Below are 26,361 nucleotides of genomic sequence, written 5' to 3' on the forward strand. Positions count from 1 at the left end.
TCGCCCTCAAAGAATTCAATTTAAATAACTTTTCATGCAGGGATTTTCTTACCTCAAGGTTCAGATAGAGTTCCCCCAAGAATAAAATGAACGCATGGAATCGCTTTCGAGCAACATCATCTCCTTTTGCGGCCTGTTCTCTTTTTTCAAATTCTGTTTGACATCTACAAAAACATGATTTGTTAGGATACAAAAACATGAAAATGAATACAGTAACTATTTAAATAGTTAAACTGGATCTTCATAGTCATAACAGGTGTTACGATGGATTTTCATAACCAAAACTGTTTGCAGATTCTGAGAGGCCACCCTATTCCGGTGAACAGGGAAAGACACTAATGTCGAGCCAAATTCCAACAATGTAGTGTGACTGAGCATTAAGGCATAGGAGAGTGTGAGATTGGTTAAGGGTTTGGTCAGTTAAGCACACAGATTACTCTTAATACAAGTTAGGCAGAATATATAACAGATGCAATTATATGTTGTCTGGAATTCCCGGCACGCAGATCCTGTATCTGATTCCACCATGTTGCATCACTACCGATTAAAATAAACTCTGTTCACCAATTAGGAAAAAATACTATTACAGAGAATATGTACAGTGACATTAGATAAAATCTGGATATCTACTATGTTGAGAAAGAACTACTTGACAGCGTACCACAATCCAGGTTTCCCGTACATTGTGTGCATAAAAGTGCCTTTAGACCACAGACACATTTGAATTAAATCTACCCCGTTTTTAATAGAACGTATACATCAAGTTTCAACTCAAACATCTTTCAGGTTGCAGACTATTCACATAGATGGTCTGTTGGCTCCTCACAGTAGTGTCCTTTTTGCCCCGGCGAGATTGAGACTAGCATCCATATTCTTCTGGTCTGCCCAAAATATTCTTTCTTACGGAAGAGATGGATTTTCCCACTACTTCCAAAATAACAGGATATCTCCTTGTGTAATTTTCTGAAAGTCTGTAAAATGTCAGGTCTCAACGAGGTGGTTTTCGAAGTTTCCAGTTTCCCTGCCAAAGCATGGTGATTAAGTTCTAAGAACACTGCACAAGCGCTGCTGTAAATTTGCCAAGATTTGATCAGGGTTTTACATTTTCTGCATACTGTATTTTTAACAGTCATGATTTTACATTATGTTTCTATATTGGAGTTTGTTTTCGGAATTGTTTTTTTACATTGTTTGTGTCATTTGCCTCTGCACTTGCATTTTTATTGCCTCAAACACGAAAATAAATTGTTTTCTGATTCTACAGTTATAGGTAGGCTTTATACATCTAGTATCAATCACAAATCCCCATTCACTTTGGGGTGCTCTGGCTGCAGAGCATAAACACTTCACTTCAAACACAGTAAAATCAGAGTATACAACACTGTAGTATAGCAAAGTAAGTGAAGAAAACACAAATGTTAGAAACACAATACAAATTCCTATGAAAAGAAGGCTGCATACTTTAAAAGTCCTTTCTTTTGTAGAAGAAATTGGGCCTAGTGCCTATACAGTCACAAATCTCAATTGGACCCTTTATGGGACGCTAGGAGTCTATAAACGTAGGCTGAACATGTGCTGGCAAAGCCAACAAGCATTTGGCTCAAAGTAGTATGAAAAAAGGAAACCTGTTTCAAAGGAGGTTCTTTCCCAATCCCACCACACCACCTTAGAGTAAGCCCAGGGGCTGATATCCTTGACCACAACTCCACCTGCCACAATCAGGCACGGGGGAGGTAGGGTTTGGACTTGGTACACGTTAAACCCTATGGAGTTGGGAGAGGGGAGAGAAATAGGCATGTTCAAAGCAAACCCTGTCCTCCATTTCTTTCAATGGCCACTTCAGGGGCACCTGAATTTGGCAGGCCCCTTCGTGTCTTGGCTCGGTCAAGGGAGGCCAAGGGATCGCTGGTGCAGTCAGTCAACTTTGAATTGGGATTTAGGTCAGGCTAGTCAGTGGTTCCGTAATCCTGCAAGACTATTCCTGGCACTGGATAGCAGGCTGACCGTGACAGGATGAAGGACCACCACATTGTTGACCACCTTGGAGGACCCCGAAGACACTGCAGGCAGGAGACCGCAATGACAATCAAGCGCAGAAGGCGCCCCTCAAGGTGGAATCAAAGAAGGTGGTACTACAAGGCCCCTCTTTGTGCTAGAAAGCAGCAGCTGCAGGAGGAGGCCTCTTATTTCACGAGTCGGGGAACTCCAAAAGTCCAAACTAAGGGCTTCGAACGATGCAGCAAGGTAGCCCAAGTGGGAGCAGGGCAGTGGATAGGATGGTCCCGGAGCACTCCAGAAGGCTTTCAATGGTAGAGTTCTCGAAAGGAGTTTTGACTGGTTGTTCCCACTGGTCATGGGGTCGAAGCACTGAAAGGTTTTCTGAAGATCAGCAACAGAGCAGGGCTTTGCCAGGATGGTTAAAGGAAACAGTGCTGGTAGGCTGCAATGGCTAGTATTGATAATATAAATAGGACATATTATCTACCCGTAAAAGGTTTTCTGGAGATTGTATTGCTTTAGTATCACATGAAATGCAAAGACGAGCATTTAGTGGTTGGCACAGAGTACAACTTTACTCCAAAGTAAAAAGACATCGACAAGAGCATTATTGTCATTATATCCTTATATATAGAGGTATTCACAAAATACACCCCAACTCAATAACTTTGGATTGTTTTCTGTCTGTAAATAATTGTGAGGGCAGAACTGCCTTCGCGTGAGTTTTACTGGCCCATTTTATGGTACTCTCAATCTTTTTGCCATTTGTATTTTAAATCTGTTGAGTTGGGTTTCCAAAATCAGCCAGGGTGGGAGGATTTTGGGAGGACACCCCATTATGGTGAACAAGGAAGATACTGAGAGGCTAGCTAAACCCAATAAATGTGAGGTAACAGAACGGTAAAGGCTCAGTCTCAGGAAGGGTGTGAGTGGTCTAGGGCTACAATGAGTCCATACAGAGCAACACCAGTTGTTAGGAAAGATAATCTTTTGCTTTTTTTAAAAAAAATGTAATTGTTTTACCTGTCTTGCCTTTTTACAAAAAAGTGAAGCCTTCAGCTTCACTCCCCTGGCCTTCTGATTATTCGGTTATCTGGAAACTGCGCAGTCCTTCAGACTTTCAGTATTGGAAAACTATGTTTCCCTTTTAATTTTAACACGTGTGTAACTTTTTAACCTTGCATACAGCATCTTGCAATGCAGTGCATTCATGATACTTTCTGAGAAGCACTGTGACCTTTGGGCACAAGGCCTGTCTCTTCATAGGGATTGGACTTCTGAAGCTATGGCATATTCCTTGTCACTTGGTTCCACCTTACTGCATCCCTCATCTTTTTTTATTGATTTCAGTCCATTAATACATTTTAAGAACCTATGATGACTGTATGACATGCATTACTTACCGTAATAGCATTTCTGATGATTGTATCGGCTTAGATTCACATGTTGTGCGTATAGTCCGACATCTAGTAGTAATCGCAGAGTATTGCATCTTTCTTTGACGTTGAAATGGGCATGCTTGTAACACTATCCCCAACGTGACATGTAGTGTAACCAACATCCCCCATGCGTCGAGGTCCCTCAGATTGTGTTTTGTCTGCTGTGAGGGAGCCTTATGACTATCGTGAGTAGAGAGAGAAAGGTGTTCCTTCTATTCCAAGAGGGGAGGAAGGGTGGGCGCATGTGAATCTAAGCAGATGCAATCATCAGAAATGCTATTTCAGTAAGTAATGCATGTCTTATGATGCTTGTTAATTTGCTTAATTGGGCTTAAAGGCGGATGTTAGGGCAAGTAACCAGTTTTTGGCATGTATTATAGTGGAGATTATACAATCTGGGGGAAGGACAGCACTGGTCCCGGAGAATCCTGAACCCTTGTAAAGGAACAGCATACTGAACTTCCGGACCAAAAGCCCTGTGAGGCTACAGCCTGTTACAGCCCACTACAGCTGTGAGAGAACACAGCTACAATACCCCTGCCGGTGTACGGCCCTGTCCACTCCGGTGGTCTGCTGGGTGACTGGAGCGGCCCGTGCTAGGCATTCCACAGCCACTGACGCACTTTGGAACTCACCTTAGGTTGACGGGAGCACCTAGACTGGAACCCCTCCCTGCAAGATCAAGCGCAATAATCAAGGACAAGGCCAAAGAGCAGGCCCTTCAAAGCAAGACGGACCTTTTCACGGTTGGGGTTTCCGAAAAACCCACAACACAAACTCAGGATACCCAAGACCCTGCCATTTCTCTTACAGACATCATGAAGGCAATCAGACTCAATGTCGTCCCTGGAGGTGAAGATAGGTGGCCTATCTGCGGAAGTCTCCTTCCTCAGACAAGACCTCCACAACTTGGCATCAAGGGTGGGAGAGACTGAACAGAGGATTACGAACACGGATGACGCGGTCCGACAGATGAAGAAGCAATTAGCCGCAGTCACCAAAAAGGTGGCCCAACTTGAATACAGAACTGAGGACAGCGAGGGACGGGTGCCCCGGAATAATCTATGGAAAAGAGGAGGGCCCCAGTGTCGAACTCTTTCTCGAAGTTTGGCTCACCCATCTGTTTGCCCCCAAGAAACTCTCCACGTTCCTTTCAATTGAAAGTGCGTACAGGATCCCCACAGGGCGCCCTGTACCTGGTGCGCCACCACGGAAAATCATTGCACGGCTCGTGAACTTCCGCAACAGGGATGCCATTCTCCGAATGGCCCATGCCACCGGCCCAGTCACCTACAATGGATACCGAATTGGCTTTTGCCCAGATTACACTAATGAGGTGCAGAAGGCCCGGCAATCCTTTAACACCGTCAAAAAGAAACTGCAGCCCCCGATCAAATATGCACTGTGTTTTCCGGCACTGCTGAAAGTCCACCATGAAGGAACCACCCACCTGTTCTACATGCCCAAAGAGGCATGGGAATGGCTGGGGTCCCAGGTCCTCAACGGAACCGAGCCGCAACGATCAACGAAAAGACCTGCAGGGCGGGCATCGAGGACGGACCGGTCGCTACCGCGTACTAACTTCCCGGACCAGGAATCAGAGCACTTGGGGGCGAGTTCCACGGAGAAGCGGTGAACATATTGGCATTATGGCCCAGTGTACTGCAATGGATCAGCGGGGCTTGGCATGGGACTGGGCGCCCGCTGCCTAATGACAGTTTTGCTATCGCAGTCCTGGGGAACAGCCAATAAAATACCCATCAATGTTCAGATTTGAAGTTCCGTGCCCTTTTGGCGCACAGTTCGGGCTACAGGTGCTTCTGGTTGGGGGTGGGGGAAGTACAGGGAGGGTTGCTGAGATGGTTGGCCTTGCAGGAAGCCATCAAGCAAATTGATCCACGCTGGGCAGTATCCTGGCAAACAGAACCCTGGAACAGTAACCCTGCTGCAGGAAATACTCTCCGAAAAGGGGCCATATATCCAGGTACCTGGGGATTTGGTTATTGTTCTTTTCTTCCAATGTTTTGCTCTAGGGGTCACAGAGTCAGGGTTCGGGTTGGACAGACACACCATTGCAGTAACAGGGGGGTTAGGGGTGTAGCAGAGGGAATGGGGGGCAGTGTGTAGCCTTGGTGATCCTCACATGGGACGTACAAACACTTTCCATGACATCCATTGCACCTGAAGGACACTTAACCCTGCTCACATGGAACGCTAATGGGCTGGGCTCCTCCATCAAACACAGGCTAGTGCTCCAATTTCTGAATAGACATTCTCCCGATATCGTATTGTTTACTGAAACACACCTCATGGGCACAGACTAAATTCTTTCGGAGATCCAACTATGCAACGGCCTTCCATGCTGGATTCTCAAGTGGGTCGCGGGGAACACTGATCCTCCTACATAAGAGTCCCATTCCAGTTGGGTTGGGGTCCACACTGACGAGAGAGGGCGCTGGTGACAGGGGACATAAGAGGTAATACAAGGGGTATAATAGCAGCATATGCACCCCCCCAGTGCCCCCCCCCGCTCGAGCTGACAGATCTCCAAGCAGTAATGCTGGACAAACAGGCAGATTATTGGGTACTCGGCAGGGGTTTTAGTGAGGTGATGGACGTGGTCAAGGACAGAATGCACGTGGGCACCAGGAACCCGGACCACCCGACTAAGTTAAACTCCTTTGCAAGAGCACTCAGGTGGGTGGACGCATGGCGGACCCTAAATCCCACGGACCCCTGATCCTCATTCTTCTCAAACGCACACAAGTCCCTATTGCGCATAGACTATTTCTTTGCCCCGCACAATGTGATTCATAGGCTCCTGACGGCCACATACCTAGCCAGGGGCATCTCGTATCACTCCCCACTGATCAGGACGATAATACCCAACTCCACCTGGCGCCTCAATTCATACTATCTTGGGGTACCAGAAGTAACGGAGGGACTCACTAAAAAAAAATAAAGAATATTTCTCCCTGAATGAGGGCTCGGTTGACAAACCATTTACACTATGGGAATGTTTTAAGACGGTACTGCGGGGAGAGGCACTTTCTCTTGTGTCAGCCCGTCATAAACTACACACCTAAGAAATTGGAGAGGCGGAACAGAAGGCGGCCAGGGCAGAGGAGTTTCTTACAGCAGGGACTCCGGCCTCTAAAGATGCATTGGTCACAGCCCAGGAAGTCCTGAGGAACTTGGCCATAGATAATGCTAAAACTGCCCACTGGGCCATGCGCAGCCAGATGTACGAAGCAGGGGAAAAGGCTGGTAAAACACTTGCGTGGTTGGAGAGACGGGAAAGGAACAAGGGATGTGTACGAGCTATACGGGGACCCTCGGGGGAACTGTCCTCTGAAGACGCAGAGATAGTGGAGGCATTCGCTACCTTTTATGAGCAGCTCTACGCTTCCCACCCGATGCTGCCAGGGACCGAAAGCACTCATTTCTTGGACTTGGTTGCGCTCCCCAGACTATCAGAGCACCAGATATGCTAATTAGGGACCGAAATCACAGAAGATGTAATAGCTGTGGCCCTGTCCCAACTCCAATCAGGGAAATCTCTGGGCCCAAACGGGAGAACCAATCATAGGCCATATGCATTGCATGCTAGTGCGTTCCCGGGAAGAAGGGCAGCTCCCTCGTGACCTTAGGCAGGCTGCCATTGTGGTGATCTCCAAGCCTTGGAAACCACCAGAGCTCTGTGCCTCATATAGACCGAATTCACTTATCAACGGGGAGGCCAAAGTACTCGCCCGCATCCTAGTCAATAGACTGTTAGGGGTTATACACTCCCTGGTCCATCCAGACCAATGTGGATTTATGCCCTCTACCAGAATGAACCTAAGAAGGGTACAGTTCGCGATTGGCCAAGCCGCTGCGATCACCTACCCACTCGCATTATTGGCGGTAGATTTTGAAAAGGCTTTTGATTCAGTGGGGTGGACCGGTATATCATGGACTGTACGGGATTCGGCACCCACGACATGTCTTGGGTCAAGATAATGTATGATTCTCCCGAAGCCGTGGTGAGGATTAATGGGACCACCTCCAGGGTTCTCAAACTGGGGTGGGCCACCGGGCAGAGCTGCCCCATCTCACCCCAGTACTGTTCACGCTTGCTATAGAACCGCTCGCAATCTGGCTCAGGGCGTCAAGGGAGTGGTCTGGTTTTGAGTGGCCATCGGGTGGGGAAGATCGGGTTTCACTTTATGCTGATGACTTGCTCATGAGCAACCCCAGGACTTCATGCCCGGCAGTCACAAATATCCTGACCGAATATCAGTACTTCTGTGGCCTGAAAGTGAATAAACAGAAAACTGTCCTCTTCCCGATCGAAGGTGGGGCAGACGCGCTCCCACGGCACTGTCCCTACTCGGTCTCTATTCAGAAATGTGTGTACCTAGGAATCAATGTTAGTCCTAACCTCGAGGACTTTGCTTTACTCAATTTACAACCGGTGGTAGATTTTAAAGGGACGTCATCCACTGGCAATCCCTTCCACTGACACTAATGGGCAGAACGGCCGTCTTCAAAATGCTTTCCCTTCAAAGATTTCTATATGTCCTCCAGAATGCCCGCCTTTACATCCCTCACATGACCTTCGCATCCATAGAGGTCACCCTCTGTAGACTCATCTGGGGAGGGGAAACAGCCCTGCATAGCAATAAAAACCCTACAGCAGTCCGTGTGGGCGGCCAGGGCAGAAGAGGAGTTTCTTACAGCAGGGACTCTGCGCCTATTACTCGGCTGCTCAACTGGGTATGGTAAACTACTGGCTCCATGGGGACCTTGGGCTTCCACACATAGTGAGAGAGATCGGAAGCATGGAAGAAATCGCACCCCTCCATGCATTATACGGCATAGAGGGGGGATATTAATCACCTTGCTGGGATGGCAAAACAGATCTGCAGGGTCTGGAATGAGGAGACCCAATACATCGGCTGGGAGGATACACCCATGCTAGAACAACCCCTGTGGAACAAAACGCATATTCTTGAAATCCTTAAATTTGAACACTTTGTCAAGTGGGAGGAGAGGGGAATACGGATCCTTGCCGACGTGGTGAAAGATGGGCACCGAGAACCATTCAGTGACATGCAGAAAAGGTTTGCACTACCTACCTGTGAGCGATACAGGCATATGCAACTCACACATGCTATCCGGGCCCAATTCCCAGCACTTTCAGATATCCCAAATTGCCCTCCCCTAGAAGCAAACATGCTCCAATGTGGGATTCCAGCAAATGTCACATCAACGTTCTACCAGGTGATAACTGCCTTTGGGGCCCGGGAAAACTCTGGGCTCCGGGAGAAATGGGAGAGGGTGATAGGCCCGCCAGAATCCGAAGAATGGGTTGAGGCGTTAATGTTCCCACAGAAGATTGGTATAGACGCCAAGCTCTGTTTAATGCAGTTCAAAATACTACACAAGGCCTATCATTCGAGGGCCTCCATGATGAAATGGGGGGTGATGGAGGATGAGATTGCCAGCGATGCCGCAGAGCCGCAGGAACTTTCTTTCACAGGGTCCGGGAATGTGATATCATTCAAGACTTCTGGAATCAATGCATCAGTAAGATCAAAAAGGTTCTGGGCTCCCCGGTCCCACTGGACCCAAAGATGGTGTTACTCGGGACATTGGGGGGGGGAGTGGAGTATACTAAAAGCAAACAAAACCTTCCTCTCGCTGGCATTCAAATTGGAGAAAGGCTCATAGCTCCCACATGGGGATCCCCAGATAGAGTGGCCCTTAACAGATGGAGCAATGAGATGGATTGATGCGCGTCACTGGAGAAGCGGATATTCAACGCCAGGGGCTGCCAGGGGAACACCTGAAGGTCTGGGGGAGATGAACTGAGAATGAATAAAGACCTAGCATAAAGGGCACGCATGTCAGATTTTCCATGGAGCCCATGGGGTGACATCATGGCCGGGCGCTCCCTCCTTCCCACCCCTCTCCCACACCCCCCCGAACCCTCCACCCCCACCCCCTCAGGGCCTCCGTGCCTGCCTCCCGCATCCTCCCTTATAGCCTTAATGATGAAATGTACTGTATCTCTGCAAATGTGACCATGTCTTGTTGAATGTCTGATGCCCGACCTTATTGTGACTTGTTTATAAATCAATAAAAAGATGATAAACATTTCTTTTAAAAAGAGGCTTAGTGAATATGTTATACAATGTAGGGGAACCACAGGAGCCCCGCTGAACTCCGCAAGAGACTGGGGCAGGCTCAGAGTATACTGTCGGGCGAATACCCTCATGGTTCTGTTAGAGAACAAGGACTGTATCCATAGAGAGGCTTTAGTTGAGAAGTGGGCCGCAGTGGCCAAATGTTGGCAAAGGACTTTATGGTTGACCAAGTCAAAGACAGCTGATAGGTCGAGAAGAAGGAGGAGCCCAAGCTTGCCATTGTCTTTTAGTTCATCCATTTGTATTTATAAATCTATAAGGCTTGTTCAGTGCCATGACCTGGTCTGAAACCAGATTGGAGAAAGCCCAAGAGATTGTTAGATTCTAAATGTCTTTGGATTTGCAAGTACGCTGCTCTGTCCATTATTTTGAGAAGGAATGGAACAGTTGTTATAGGTCGCTAATTGGTCAGAATGTTGGGGTCTAAGGTTGGTTTTTTGAGTAGTGGGAGGACCCAGGCTTCTTTCAAATTGGTCGGGTCAGTACTTGGTTTCAATAAGGCATTTATTATAGAGGTGATGAATGGAGCAAGCTCCTCCGCTGCATCTTTAATGACTGACGCTGGGCAAATGTCGCCTTGACATCTGGATGGTTTGAGACGAGATTATTTTAATAACTTCCATTTCAGAAATAGGGGCAAACTCAAATGGCAAGAAGGGTTTTGACAGGGCCTGCCTTGGCTCTTTGAATTGGATGTCAAGTGGAAAACTAAGTTTTTTTGCTTCAATTTTTGTTCGCAAGAGTGAGAATTTGTCTAACAAGGCTTTTTGAATATTCATACACCAGATGGAGTCTTTAGTACAAGAGTCTTGCGGTGGCACAGGAGATTCTAGTTCCCAACGAATGGTAAACAATTCTTTAGTACCAGAATTAGCATTCGTAATTCTTTCATTTTAAGTGGTGCTCTTGGTTTGGCAGATGGCCACCTTATAGTTGTTAGAGGCAGTGGTGAACTTGACTTTGCTCAAGACTTTTTTTTTCCAATTCGTTTCTGCTGTTCTTTTGATGCTACGCATGGTTTTAAGGTTGGTATTGTTCCAAGTGTTTAGGTGTGCAAACAGCGTTGCACATTTTTAAAGGTGCTACTTTATCAACAGCCTGAAGCTGAAGGGTCCTTATTAGCAAGGTTAAAGTTGTTGGTGATAGATGACTGCCTTTATTGCACCCTATCAGCTGTTATGTTATGTTTGTTTCTGGTGGGTGCTGATGGAGCTCCGATAGAGCATAGTCTAGGCGAGGGTTGTCCTGTATGGTGAAGGAGATGACGTGGTGGTCTGAGCAGGCGCAAAGTGTGTTAGACAAAATCTTATTGTCACAGTTTAGGTCTACTAGTCAGTCCAGGGTTCTGCCTCTGCTGTGTGTGGGGTTAGTTATTCAGTGCGAGAAGCCCAGTTCAGTAATATTAGCTGGGGCTGACACATTGTCGTTATTATATATGTACATTATTGAGCGGTGTGCGATATCACCGGCTCATTTCATTCTGTAGTGTGTTCTGGGTATAGAATATAGCATTTTTGTACATTCCTGTCTAAACTGAATCATTGTGTGCTTCACTGTGTGGAATCATTGTGGCCCACTCACACTCTCCTGAGAATAGCCTTGCCTGCTCCATTGCTACCTTGATCGAGTTTTGGCTTACCTCTCAGAGTTCCGTTGTTCACTACAACTAGGGTGGCCTCCTAAAATCTGTCCACCACTCAGATACTAGAAATCCATCTCAACAAGTGGGGGCTCCACAGCAAGATATGGTCTTAGGTACCCCAATGTTGTTCACTGGTATAGTAACAATTCTATTTTCACAGATCATTGTGATTTGAAGTAAGTAATTAATATATCAGTTGCTTACTCTTTGAAAATATGGAACCATTCAACAGGTCTACTCTTGCTGCTCCTAAAGTAGAATTGTTTTTTAAATGTGTGTTTCGATAGAGGATTGCCATCCTCTTGCATGAGGTTGATCTGATAGAGAAATTGCTAGATCACCAGGAGTCTACAATTGTTTGTTTGCCTCGAAGTACTGAGCAGAAGATACTGGGGCAGGTCCCAGCCATACCAATGGACTTGTGGTTACTGTCACTACTGATAATGCAGAAGAAGTTTGATCTTCTCATGTTTCAATATCAACCTCCGGAACTGAGGCCTTTATTGAGCTTAAGAGAGAAACTTGGGCTCAGGCAGAAGGGGTTGGGACTTTAACATGGCTAAATTGGAGATTGACAGGATAGAGAAACAACCAACCAGTGAAATTGGCTAGGCTACAAGGGTCTCAAGGCTCATCCAGAGGTTCTGGGAGTGGTTCTGAATTCTCTTGTCACCAAAGATTTCCTAAGGATCTGATCAGTATGTATAATGAGAAAAAGATCATTGATTGGTTATCAGCTTTGGAGTATTCTGGTGAGGTGCAAGAAGTAGGCCAGTCTGATCAGATTGCTTGGTTGTTCAGCAGAATACCCCATTCTGGCTGCAGTGCCATTATATGTCTAAGGCTGACAGAAAATAATTTGATAAGCTGAAGTAGGCTCTATTCAAGGTTTGGGAAGACTCCTGGCCAAAACTTAAAGAGGTTCAAAGAATATTAAAAAGATAAAAATGCTTGAGTGTCTTTTGTGACAGATTCCTTGAAGAATTTAAGTAGCTGGGTAGATGCCCATAAAGTAACCAAGGAATGACCAACTTTGTCATGTGGGAACATATTTTTGCCTCTTGTTCCCCTGGCAGATTAAATACTAAGAAGCTGGCCATTGCTGCTGTCCTTTCTGTTTCCCATAGTGTCCTGCCGTAAGGACAACAATGCTTCTGGTAAGCATGAGGAGGAGGAAAAAGAAAAAAGAAAGGGAGGGTCTACAGATAAAACGTCTTCCCATAACGGGAATTTACAGGAGTATGAAAAGGGTAGTAGGGCTAACTAGCCCAAGCATGAGTGTGGACACTCTAAGCCTCCCTATATACACAACTCCAGTTGATCTTGTGTGGCCTGCAGAGCAAGTGACCGTGTGACGGGGCCCCCCTGAAGTAGGGGTAAGACCTTGAGGGTCCACTCTGTGAATCTGGAATTTTCTCACGAAGATGAAAAGATGATCACATGGGTATCCATCTCTTTAGATACCCTGCCAACATGGGTGAAAGCTCTGAAGTAGAATTAGTTTCCCTAAAAACCTGGGATTCTAGAATTGCTGCGACTTCTGCTCCCATACCTGTTGTAACTAATCTGGACTATTTGTCCCTTCTCCCCAGAGAGGAGCCGCCCCCTTTGAGGCTAAGGAGGTGGGCCTAATCAGCAAGACTCTCCCTGTGAGTCTGGTTAAGTGGGACATCACTGGGAGTGACTCCCTGTTAGAGAGAACTCTCAGAAATGTGCCAATTCCTCTCCACCTTAGAGACCCCCAGCTCTTTTGCTGGACTCTAGGACTCAAGTTTTTACCTGGAGACAGCGAGATCCTTTTTCCCCACTCTCTGATGTATTTGTCATGTGATTTGATCTCGGTTTCTTTTGGTTGTGGAGTCTGACAAACTCCATAGGCATCATCTTTTACATTGTGTCACCAACCACCTTCAGTGCGGTGACACAGGGAAGTCTTTTTAGATTTCCCAAGGCTTAAATACCTTCTCTTGGATAAAACTTCTGTTTCCAAGAGCAGTGAAGTGAAATTGACATTCCTTACATTGTAAACTTTCTAGACCCAGCACACTCTATATTACAATAGGGTGCTGGAGGGGTTGCTTAGTATCCCCTTTGTCTAGCTTCTCATGTAACCTTTTTATGTTCCCCTTTCCTCACTGATTGGCTGGTGGCAGTGGTTTACTTTTAACTACTGTGGTGTGCATTAACCGCGGGCTTCGTTCGCAGATGCAGTGAATGTCCAAATGGCCCCGGTCTTCTTTTAGTTGTGGAAAGGTGCTTCTTGAGATTTACTCTGCGCGCCAAAACAGGTTTGGTCCCTTTGTTCGTTTTGCCTTTGGCGGGATTCTATAGTGAAGCACGCGTCTGGCTCCAGGGTGTCTGGCAGGGGCAGGAAGCGAAGGAGGTGCCCGAAACTCCCTGTGCTTAGTCGCCTAGGAGACAGGAATGCATTTTTAGGTGATTGGCGGGCTGGCTGTCCGGCAAGGACAGCCACCCTGCTGGGTGACTGGACAGCTATAATGGAATGAATGGGAGAAACCTGCATAAAAGGCAAGGCTTTTTGGCTTGGAAGGCAGAGTCGACCACTGAACGATAGAATCCGAAGAACTTGACGCCTACTACAACTCCTGGACCGTTGGTTCGGTGAAGCCCAGCTGCTGTGCTGAAACTCCAATTTCGCTTCGACTAGAGAAGCCCTGCAAGGATGACTTCTCCCCTTGAGTTGGTGGGACCAATCAACTCCAAAGTAGGCCACCTGGACATGCTCTCGGAGCTGGTTGAAATTCCACTGCAGTTGCTGCTGGAACCAAATAGCCAGGGAGAGGAACACCATATTGTTTGTGTTGCTTTTAAGTTGGCCAAGAGCTCCAGGAAGATCCTCCGGACTCCCAGGAAGCAGGACTGACAGAGCCTGAGCCACCTCAACAGAGTGCTGGACCCCAGATGCAAGGAAAGCTCATCTCGACAGCCAAGAGTCTGCGTGTTGCTATTTGCTTAGATGCGAGGAGCTGAAACCACCAAGTGCCACTGAATAAGGTCCTTTTCTGTCGCCGACCGTCCTGTTGCAGTGCAGGAGTCCTCCAGACATCCTCGGTCTTGTCCCCACGACTGAGGCCCAGGAACACGTGATCTGCAGAGTTGCACAGGAACAGAAGCCAGTCAAAGCCTTTTTTTTTCTAACCAAAGGTACTTTACAGTCTAAGAGAACTTACCTCTTGTTGTAACCTTCAGCTCACCTAGACTTTTGCCCAATTGACTTTGGCCTAGCCTAGCTCCCTGAAGGACTCTTCCTCCCTCTGACATTGTGTTTTGTCTTCCTTCCAGGAAGGGGTTAACTAACTTTACATTGGGGGTTACCAAAAGTACTTACCTGCTTCAGAATACTTGTGTGATCTCTTGTTTTGTTTTAATAACCTTTTTCTTTGACATACTCCTAAATCTGATTCTAAATGCAAACAGTGGTATATTAATGTCCACAGTGTGCTAGTTACTAATGTCACCTGAGGGTGTAGAATGTGTATGTGTGCCATCCCAAAAGGGTACTTACTAATTTAGAAATATTAAGAGTGTGTATTTTGGAGTGTATTTGGGTTACTATTATAATGCCCCCTTCTGAAGAAGGCTTACTCTAAATGACTTAAATACATTAATAATTGCTTAAATCAAGAAACCTTGTGTGTGAGAGTTTATTTGAATACTTGGCACTGTGAATCTCTGTGCAACTCCCCTACAGCTCAAAATTGACCCCTCTTGAGATAAGCCTGGCGGCCTAATACAATCTTGCCTAACACTCCCCCTCTCAGGGACAAAGACTCCCATTCCTGCAAAGAACTCCCTGTCCCGAAGACCTTATCCAATATAGGAACTGAAAAGACTGTTGCTACTTCTTACTCCTATGTCCCCTCCCCTTTACACCATACTTTTGGGACATTCAGTTCAGCGGGACGGGACCGGAGAACTTTGATGCATCAAAAAATATTTTGTGTCCTTTTATTTTTTAAACAGGACCACCACGAGTGGCTGTGGCCCGCCCTCTAGAGCCCCGCTTCGCATATCAAACTTCAGTCCTTTTCTTTGTGGGGTCGGATGCACTTGCATCGTGGGGATTTTTGCTTTCTCATCTTGTCTCATCTTGTCCTCCAATTCTTCCTGCTCCGGTTCCGCGGTCTTCTTCAGCTCCGTCTATGACGGAGCATCAGGGTTTCGTGTCCTGTTGTTCTTGCGAGCGTCGCTTCGTGAGGGCAGATCCTCATTCTCTATCTGGAGTGCTTAGGCCTGGAACATCGGTGGGACTCCTGTCTTTACTGCGACTCACTATCCTTGCAGGCCCTTCAGCATAGGCTCATCAGGTGGGAGGACGTGTTTCAGCGGTTACCTCTGAGGTATCCTGAAAGGGATCTAACCTGGATACTGGAGTAGCCCAGTGGTTCCCCATCAAGGGGCGAAGGGTACCAGGGTCATCCCAAGGTTCCCCGTTCCAGGGCAAATTATAGCAGGGTAACTCCCGAGGACCCCAACCAGGGGCTTAAGGTACCAGGATTCTTCTCGAGGTTCCCCGCAAAGGGGCTAAAATTACTAGGCTTGCTCCAGAGAATCCCCAAATAGGGGCTCAAAAGAAAACCAGCAGAACTGAAGGCCCCCATTCTGGGGGTCTTGACACTGGGCATCAGCCCAAGGTTCCCCTCAAACCATATCGGTTCTGCAGATGGGGCAAAAAAGGCAGGCAAAAGACCAAAGTCTTCCAGTACCGGCCCTGTCGAATTTCCCTCACAAAGGGCTAAAATTGATTCCAAGACTCCAGTAATATCTGTGGTGACAATGGCCTCACATAAGCCGGTGACCCAGTACTCCACAGGGACTGATAAAATGGCAACCCAACCTACGTGGTCAAAGGCAGTATTTTGTCGGATCCATCCAAATCAACCACTATGCCGGGAGGACCTGGGATGGGCGCCGAGCTGACCCTTTTATTGCTCAGCCTGGATAGCAGAAATCCTTTCAGCCTGGCAATCCACTGGTGCTCAGAATTTCCTCTGCCGCAAAAAGTTTTGCTCCCCCCCCCCCACGTTTGCTCCTCTGCATTATGTTATTCCAACCAGGGGCGGACCATCGTGGCAGCCTACCTCAATGGAGTTGCGGTGACATGGTCCGTTAGATAGGCCATTACACACTCCTCAGCTTAGACATCGCCAAAGTATGCGTTCTTTGGCAAATTCCAGGCCCACTTGCACTCGGACCAGATTAAGGCATACTTAAGGGATCTCTACAAGGATATGTGCCCTATGTTTCTTGAGCCTCAGTCTGCTCATGCCACTGCCTCAGCAAGCACCGGAATTGCTTCCTCCACTTCCAGCAGGGCTTCCTCCGCAAGTGCCTTCCCTGCCTCCATTGCCCCCACTTTTACTGGTGCTGCCAATTCCTGTTGTGCAGCCTCCTAAGCTAAAGGGGCCGGATACGCCACATCTTCCCGAAACCATTAATTTCTCGCCGAAAAGGATGAGGGCAGATGAACGAGGATAATGAGGACCCGACCCATTCCATCAGAGTGTATACATGACAGGCTGTTGAATTTGATGGCGTGGCTAGAAATTCCAACTCCGGATCCCCTAACCATTCAGAAGGGAGCTCTCTCAGGGGCCCAGCCTTAAAGTCACAAGAGTGCTAAGGTCTGTTTCTTCAAAAGCCCTCATAATTTGAAGAGAAACCCCATACTGGGCATCACATTAACAAAACAATTGACACACGCTATAAGCTCAAGTCATCAGAAGACATCCATTTAGCTTTGTGCCCACTTCTGGTAGGAAGGAGCGTAGTGCTTTCCTTCATTCCCAAGTTTCCCCAAGCACTTTAGAATTAGGCAAGACTTCTGTTAACTGTTTTCCAAGTACTTCAAGAGTCCAGGGGAGAGGAGGGTCACTAAAAAGAAGATAGTTAGAATTGAAATATAAGGTGCAAATAACTATTTAGATGGATAGATTTGTAAAACTGTTAAATTGTAGTGTAGTTGGCTTTGTTCAAAGAACACAGTGAATTCAGCCTGTGCTAAAAATAGACTACAGGCAGGTTGGCAGAGAGCACAAGGTAACTACTGGAAAGTAAAAAAGATTCAATACACGACATACAGAGTACTAGGAAAACAAGGTTTTTTTGTAGGAATTACTGGACCACATAAAATATAATTATGTTGAGTTAATTGTTGAGAGAATGGCGTGAAGATGTGTTTATGTATGAATGTTTATAATATAGCAAATTATGCTAAACAAGAGCGACAATGTATTCCTGCAGAGGCAGCAGTATGTCACATAGGTTTGTCTAAATGTAAAACTGGCCATGCAACACTGGAGACTACAGCATCATGGCAAGAAGAGCAGTTTTGGATGAGCTCTGCCAGTATCCAGTAACCAAGTCAAGAGTATTTAAGCCCCAGCACCAGTCTTCAGGACCTGGGAGGTAGCCATGGACGACAGAATGCTGGTCGGAAATGGCAGAGTCCTCTGCCATTCCCCCAATCCTCATGATCTGTACAGATTAAAATGGGGAATCTCTTGTAAAATTGACTCATGGCCTTAATTCCCTAGAGGGGTGTATTTAATCTGGTGTGTTACTTAGTTTCTCCCCCTGTACTTTGCGACGCCCAGGCCAGTCAGCCACACGCAACTATAGTGATCAGATACCACTGTATTGTGATAGAATAAAATTGATAGTAGAAACAAAGGGGGGGGCGTCCTGCTCCTCGACAGAGCAGGGCTCCCATAACAGAAACATGCTAGAAACAATGTCCATCTTTGTAACAGCAACATATGAAGGGAACAAGTCCCAAAAAAGAAGATATTCTAGATCTCTGGCAATTAGTTGAGGAAATGGAAGATCAGGAAGGTGAAAAAGAAATCCATTGTAAGGGGATATATACCCTGTAACACCTAAACCTGCAGTTGGGTATAAAAGAACAAGTTACTTACCAACTGGTAACGTTCTTTCCACTGGATGTTCCTCCAACGTATTCCACATCTTTGACATGTAATGTCCACATCTGAGCTACTTCGGAAGTTTTTCAGCAGAGGGCGTCCTGCGTCGATGCCGTCGGGTCGATGTGCCTCGAAGGCCTGCTTCGAGGGCGACGTCACCGGATGTTATAAATAGGATGCACGGCGCCCGTAGCCTCAGTTTATGGTTTTCCCCCATAACGAGTGACATGCTCGTACCCAATGCCTGCTTGACTGCATATAGCCTTGACGAAATGCAAGCTGCAATAGCATAGGAAATTCTCCAGAGGGGCAGGCTGGGAGGGCGAAAGAATGTTACCAGTTGGTAAGTAACTTGCTCTTCGAATAGATTGTGTCCCCCAACGTATTCCACATCTTTGACAGAATCCCAAAGCAGTACTAGAGAATGGAGGGAGAAGAAGAATTTAGAATACCCAATCAGATGGCAGAATAAAGTACTACTTTACCAAAGGCCATATCCTGACCATGGAGCGTATCCAAGGAGTAATGTTTGACAAAGGTGTGGATAGAAGCCCACATCACTGCATCACAAATATTCCTAATAGGAACTCCCCGCTGCAGGGCAGTGGAAGTAGCCCCACCCCTAGTGGAGTGAGCGTGCAACCCCTCAGGAGGGTCCTTGGACGCCAATCTGTAACTGAGTAATGGTGAGAACAATCCTCCTGGACAAGGTCTGTTTGTTAACAGCCTGGCCCAATAAGTGTCCAGCGTACCCCACAAACAGTTGGTCGTCCACTCGGACCCTGGACATCCTAGAAATATAAAAGCTTAAAGCTCTCTTAGGGTCCAACCTATGGAGTCGCTCCTCTTCCTTACCAGGATGAGGAGGAGGATAGAAAGCAGGAAGTACCACTTTCTGGCTTAAATGAAACTCAGACAATACCTTAGATAGAAAGGATGGACGTACCTTTCAGTACAACCCTATCCTTGTGGAACACAGTAAAGGGTGGCTTAGATGAAAGTGCCTGCAATTCACTCACTCTGCGAGCAGATGTAACAGCAACTAAGAAAACCATTTTGAAAGACAACAGTCTCAAAGGACACAAGTGCACACGAGTGCACAGGTTAAAATGGAGCACCCATCAGGAATTTCAAGACCAAATTCAGATCCCAAACCGGCACCTGAAACGGGGACGGCGGGAACACCCTTTTAGAAATTGGGAAATCAAAGGAATTTTAAAATAAAAACATTCTTCAGACTAGCGCTTGAAAATAGACAGCGCAGCCAGGTAACCTTTCATGGTACCCACTTGAAGACCCCTGTGGGCCAAAGAAAGCAAGAAAGAAAATCCCATTGGAATGGAACACTGAAAAGGATCGACATTGTGTCCTCTGCACCAGTCGCAAAATTTACACCAACAGTACAGGGATTTGGTTGCTGGCCGCCTTGCCGAAAGCAACAACTCCATCACGTCATCCGGCAGGTCTCAATCCTTATATGTCAACCTTTCAGAAAGCAAGCGTGAAGGTTGAGAATCTTGACTTCTAGATGGAGAACCCAAACTCTCCCCTCCGCCCTACCACGAGAGAAGATCCTCTCGGTGGGGAAGACGGCGTGGAGGGTAGATGGACATTTCTAGAAGGTCCGGGTGCCAAGCTCTCCGGGCCCAATGCGGAGCAATAAGGATCGTGTGGGATCCGAACCTCTGCAACCTCCTTAACACCGGAGGAATGATGGGGACCGGAGGAAACACGTACAGAATGACCAATCCACGACAAATACGTCCCCTATGGCTCCTTTCGGAGGAAATTCCCTTCACCAGAATCTCTCGCACTTCCGGTTGGCACTGGTCGCAAACAGATCCACTTGTGGGGTTTCCCATAGGGTGAAGATCTCCAGCAGGACTTCCTGAGCCAACTCCCACTCGTGAGAGATCGTTCTCTGCCTGCTCAGAGTGTCCGCCGCCGCATTCTCCTCTCCGGCCAGATGTACTGCCGAGAGTGATATTCCTTGCTGGATTGCCCAGAATCAGAGCTGCATTGCCTCTCTGCACAACGGGAGTGACACTACCCCCACCCCCTTTTTTGTTGAGGTAATGCATGGCAACTGTGTTGTCCATCATGATCAGGACACTCTTCCCCCCCACACAGATGGCAGAAAAGCCATGAGGGCCAGCCTGATGGCCCTCAGCTCCAATAGGTTGATGTGGAGTTTGGACTCCGACGGAGACAAACGATAGCTGGCGGTCAGATCATCGGCATGAGCCCCCGTCCTGTGAGGGAAGCGTCGTCACTACCGTCACCTCCGGCCATGGTTGCCAAAACGGCTCCCCCTTCATCTGATTCCCTTTGCTGGCCCACCACAGAAGATCCTGCGAGAAAGAGTGGAAACTGAACATGATCAGACATATTGCCTGAGAATTGGGACCACTGAATCTTGAGAACCCATTGCAGGCATCTCATCCTGGCCTCTGGCACCAGAAAAATGCAGGATGCCATGAGGCTGAGCAACCTAAAGAATTTGAAAGCCGGAAGACGCTGGGCATGTTCAAATTTGTCCACCATCTGTACAATGTGATGAGCCCTTACTTGGGAGGCGAGCACTTTCCCAAGGACTTGTCCAACACAGCCCGATGTACTGGAGCTGTTGAGAAGGTGTCAAGATGTGACTTCTTGAAATTGAGGGAGAAGCCCAGCTTGTGGAGGGAGCGGCAGGTGCGACCGAGATGATCCAAAAACTTGCTTGGCAGAACGCGCTCGGATCAGCCAGTCGTCCAGGTAGGGGTAGATGTGAATCCCCCCCTCGCCTGAGATATGCTGCTACCACCACCATTAGCTTGGTGAAGACCCTCGGGGAGGTGGTCAATTCAAATGGCAGGACCCGGAACTGAAAGTGCGAGCTGCCAGCCGCAAACCTCAGGTACTTTCTGTGCTTTGGAAGAATCGGCACATGAAAATAAGCATCCTTAAGGTCCAGAGACACCAACCAATCTTGAAGTTGAAGGGCCTGAATGACCTGAGAAAGAGTGACCATCTTGAACTTGTCCTTCCGGAGGAGTTTGTTCAACCAACGCAAGTCCAAGATGGGTCTCAGACCCCCGTCTTTCTTTGGAATCAAAATATGGGGAACATCATCCCTTGTTCCTCTCCACTACAGGCACTATTTCTATAGCGCCTTTCTCCAGCAGGGTCAAGATTTCCTGCACAAGGAGCGGATCCGGATTCTTCAAACGGAGTCCCCGGTGGATTGTCGTGAGGCCCCTTTAGGAAGGGAAGGCAGTAGCCGTGGGCTATTGTATCCAGAACCCACGCATCCGAAGTAATAGCTCGCCATTCTTCGGGATGCTGAGACAGTCTGCCACCAACCAGCGAACAATGGAACATGGCCTCATAGCCGTTTCGGAGCGGCTATGGCAGCGCCTGAAGGCAAAGAGGCAGCTGCTTGAGTGGCTTTGGCACCTCTATTTCCCCGACCACCACGGGTACTTTTATGTTGATCCCTTTGATTGGCGGCTCCTCTCGTCCTACCAAAAGAGGAGTAGTAACGAAAGGAGCCCCCCCCCTTGCACTATTGTCCCCTAGGACAAAAAGGCAGAGGTTGACACAGCTGCGCTCAAAGATTTAGCAGCAGCTTTGGAGGTCTGCAACCTCTCAAGGCTCTCGTCAGCCTTGCTGCCAAACAAATGAGAGCCATCAAAGGGCATGTTCAGAAGACGTGCCTGTACATCTGGAGCAAAACCCGACTTCTGCAACCACGCAAACCTGCGTATAATGGTGCTCGCAGCCATGGACCGGCTAACACTGTCGGCCGTGTCCAACCCAGACTGAAGGAATTCACACATGGCATCCTTGCCATCCTGCACGAGAGCAATTAACCCCTCCCTTTCTTCCCCCTCGGGAATATGCTCAGCCGCTAGAGAGACGCAATTGCACAGAGTGCGTGAAAATCTTACTACGGCACAAGTGGAGTTGGCTGACTTCAGCTCCATACTCCCCACAGAAAACACCTTCCCTGCCCAACCATGGAAGCGCTTGTCGTCGCTATGAGGAGGGATGGTAGGGTACGCTGCCTGCCTCGAGGTGGCCGTAGCAGCCTGAACCACCAAACTATCGTGAGTGGGGTGAGTGGATAGGTTGCTACTGGAAGGGCAGTATTTTTAGTTAACGACTTGTTAACCGCCGGAAGAGACTCCGGGGTCTGCCAAGTAGCCGCCACCATTTTTTGCAAATTCAAATGAAAAGGCAACACTGGGTCAGTGGACGGACCTTCATCCAAAATATCAGTTAGGTCATCCTGAACAAATGCATCCGGAGGACTGGACCAACCAAGATACTCAGTAACCCTAGCCATCAAACTTCCTATTAGAGGATTCAGCATGAGCCCCAGGCTCAGGCCTGCCAAACTCCACCTCAGGAGATGTGTCTAGGCCACTGGCATCATGCAATGACTGACGTAAATCCTCCAACTGACTGTCTCCGGAAAAGACGGGAGCCACATCAGGCTCAACAGGTTCAAACTCCAAATCGGACCTCTCCTCCTCATAGATATCATCCAGAGAATGAAAGAACTCCTGCCTAGGGACAGGAGTGGGCCTGGAGTCCACAACAGGCTTCACAGTCTTGGATTTAGCCTTCCTTGGAGGATCCACAGTACCAGTGACCTCCACCGGCAAATTCTGGCCAAATGGCACTGAAGGCGCCGCCGGCTCTGAGGGCTGAAGTGAAGGCAAAGCACCGACCGCCGTATTCGACGGACACAGCGGCGACTCAGTCGATGCCGACCTCGTGCCCTTACCAGACTTCTACGGTTTCACCGGGGACGAGGACCGAGACCTGGATGTAGCATGTCTCTGGCGATCAACCTGAGCCTTGTCCGAACTGGACCTTGACGGTTCCTGATGTTTATCGCTCCGAGGACCAGGGCCCGAAAGGCACGCAAGCAACGGACCAAGACCGTTCCCTGTCGGCTTCTTCCGAAGGGGCAGATGAAACTGTGCCCTGAGATTGAAAAATCGGCAGCATTTGCTCCTTGAAGGCCTCCCATTCCACAGGAGTCGAGGATTTAGTGTGACAAGCCACTTTCCTAACGGCGCAATAATCCGACGAGGACGGGTAATGCGACCGGGGGCACCGCTTCCGGGAGTGCCGAGACGAGGATGACGAGTGATGGGACCCACTCGGGTTCGAGATACCCAGGGCTCCTTCCGACGAGGAGAGTCACCCCTAGAATCGTCGGTGGACATCCCTGCAGCTTTTCGGGACTTACTAGGTTTAGAAACCCGACCTACCTGTAACTTCCCCTTACGCTCCCGCAAGGCCTTAGCAGTCAACGACTAGCACTTCGAGCACCACAAACGTAGAGCGGGTCCGTAAAAAACATCTTAGACTTACAGTCCCGGCAAGTCTTAAACCCAGACCGCAGAGTCGGAGGAGTAGATGATGAAGACATTTTCACTAAGAAGATACACAAGGCGTGCTGAGTTCTCGAAGCAAACATGTTTGCAGAAAAAAATGGAACTGAGGCTATGGGCGCTGTGTGTCCCATTTATAACATCCGGTGACGTTGCCCTCGACGGAGGCCTTCAAGGGACATCGACCCGACGCCATTGACGCCGAAAAATTTCCAAAGCAGCACAGCTGTGGACATTACATGTCAAAGATGTGGAATACGTTGGAGGACACAATCCATTCGAAACCCAGTCTGTAAGTCACCAGTGGTAGAGAGAGTGTCAAAAGGATTATCAACTAGGGGGCTGGTGGGGGGGACTCAAAAGGTTTTGCACCTCCATATAACCCATCCACAAGCTCTAATATGCCTGTAGCATTGGTGTGCCCAGAGGGTCCACAAGTAGACAGACGGCGAGTTAGGAGCATTACAGGAAACGTTGGTCAGTTTACAAGAACCTGAAGAAGTATCACCAGAAATAAGGGTATGTCAAGAGATTTTTTGTTTAGGTTTTACCCTGGAGCAATAAGAAATGTTTGTGTTGAAAAAATTGAGGGGAAAATATTGATGGGCAGAGGGCATGGACGGTGCTGGGATAAGAAGTAGAAAAAGCAAGGGAAAATGGAGGGGGAAGATCAAGGTGGTAGAAATAATGAAGAGGCAGGGCAAAAAGGAGATAAAGGAGAGGAGGCAGTGAGAAACCCGTCCCTGCCACAAGAGGCAGTGGGGAGGGACAGACCAAGAAATAGACCAGATTTAATCATGGTAGTTCAAAATCAGAAGAATACTAAAGGGGTAGAAAACAAAATAGATATGCAGATACCTCTAATACATAAAGGAGTAGGGATAACGCAGTATGAGCCATGGCCTCTAATGGACAAAAATTATCTGATTAAAGCTCTCCCCCAGCTTATAGACGGAGCTAGTAATGGATCTATGAATTTGAAAAAAAAGCTGGGGTAGCCTTAGTAGTAGGAGACTTTAAGAGTTTACTGGTCACCATAGTTGCGTACCAGGCTGGGGACATATGGGTAAGTGCTGGGGTAAGTCTTGCAGATAATGAACATGATGGAGCACCCTTTGATGAGGTAAGGGCAAGTGTATGGGATGCCCTACGAAGGATGAACCCAGATACCCCTGACATTCTTTAATGCAGTGCACAATGGGCGATGATGAGGACCCAGTTAGGTTTATTCTTAAATTACAGGAAATGTGGAGAGCTGGGACAGTACCATTTTTCTATTTTATTGTAAAGAGGGGACTACCAAAAGAGGTCCAGAAGTCACTAGATAAAATTGTGGGAATTGAAGCCAAAGGGTGGGCAGAGATACAAAGTATAATAGTCCACAATTGAAAGAGAATCAAGGAGCGGGACAGGGAGTCAGCCCAGAAGCGGCAAACTGACGAGGCAAAACTAGTAGAAAAGAAACTAAACAAGGTTGTCATTCAAACACCAGTGAAGGCACCGGCTCAGGGGGAAAGGACAGGTGATATTCAACAAATTGGGAATGCCACAACTGCAGCACTATGGGTTGAAGGAGGACAGGGACAATAGGGTGTGGGGGGACAGTACCCCCACCCAACCCACAGTGGCAGTATGACGGAGCACCGAGGGGAAAAGAAGGATTTCGAGGAGCAGGAGCAAGAGGCTTTGGGGGCAAAGGACCCCGGTGAGGAGGATTGGGAACATCACAGTGCTGGTGTTGCGGGAAATGGGGGCATTTTGCAAGGGAGTGCAGGAACAGGCCTGGGTTGAGATTTAATTATGGGCCATCACCTTCAGGGTAGCGATCCCAAGGGCATCAAGGAAGGAGACAACAGCAATTTGGGCGAGGGGGTCAAAATCAGTTCCTCTATGGGGCTGACAGGTAAGGGCAACAACTTCAGCAGGGTGAGGGAACACAGTTTAACATAATGGTAGGGGGGAACAGGCGCCCCATCGCAAGGAGTTACAATGACGGAGGCAGCCAGGACAAATACGTATTCTGATTAGGACAGCCCACAGAGAGCACTTAAATGTCCAATCCTATTGATAACCGCACACCTTGAAGAGGAGCCCTTGGTGGAAGAGGAAATAGTAAACAGGCAATTTATATTTATGGTAGATTCTGTTGCAACCAAATCATGCATCATGGAGGGGAACTTTCCATTATCAGGTAAAACTCTTTACATGCAGGGATTCTCTGGGACTATTTCTACAGTTCCATACACTGAGGAGCTGGATATAAGTGGGAGGGTAGGTAGTACGATCCCCCTTGTTAATTTGTTGGGTAGGGTTCTGCTCAGTCCAATAAATATAACTATTATTCACAGATCAAAGGTTAGTATGTTCCACTCCATGGATGTGTGCAACTCAAGATGCAAAAATATATAAGGGGTACCTGTTTTAACGTCCCTAGTTCTTCAGGTAGATCAATCAGAAAATATAAACACACTCGAACTAGTGGACAAATCAGGATGACGGAATGCCTAGATAATTTTTATATTTATATTTAACTTGGTTTCAATTTCCAAGTTTTTATTAGTTTATTTATACACAATCTAAAAGTAAAATTAAACAGTTCCTATAACGTTGTGTGTGGACCTTGATGTTTACCGCGTATGGCAACTACACTTGGCCTGTGCCCTAAAATGGCCACGCAATATTTTCCTCTTTGCACAGCATCACTTCCTTCATCTGACCGAGTGAAGCGCGACGGCCCTGTGGGGTGCTACAACACCT

The 26,361-nt window shown here is 47.6% G+C and overlaps 1 protein-coding gene across 1 annotated transcript in view; it reads right to left on the reverse strand.

Moving 5' to 3' along the window:
* The window catches only part of PAIP1 (poly(A) binding protein interacting protein 1), an 816,787-nt gene that overhangs the window by 313,408 nt on the left and 477,018 nt on the right, over nt 1-26,361 (reverse strand). Inside the window, exon 5 of the mRNA XM_069627237.1 lies at nt 53-164. Coding sequence (XP_069483338.1) covers nt 53-164 — 112 coding nt within the window. The remainder of the gene's footprint in view (nt 1-52; nt 165-26,361) is intronic.

The sequence above is a fragment of the Ambystoma mexicanum genome, chromosome 6p (genome assembly GCF_040938575.1).
Source record: "Ambystoma mexicanum isolate Mex_15411 chromosome 6p, UKY_AmexF1_1, whole genome shotgun sequence".
In the NCBI taxonomy this organism is placed as follows: Eukaryota; Metazoa; Chordata; class Amphibia; order Caudata; family Ambystomatidae; genus Ambystoma; species Ambystoma mexicanum.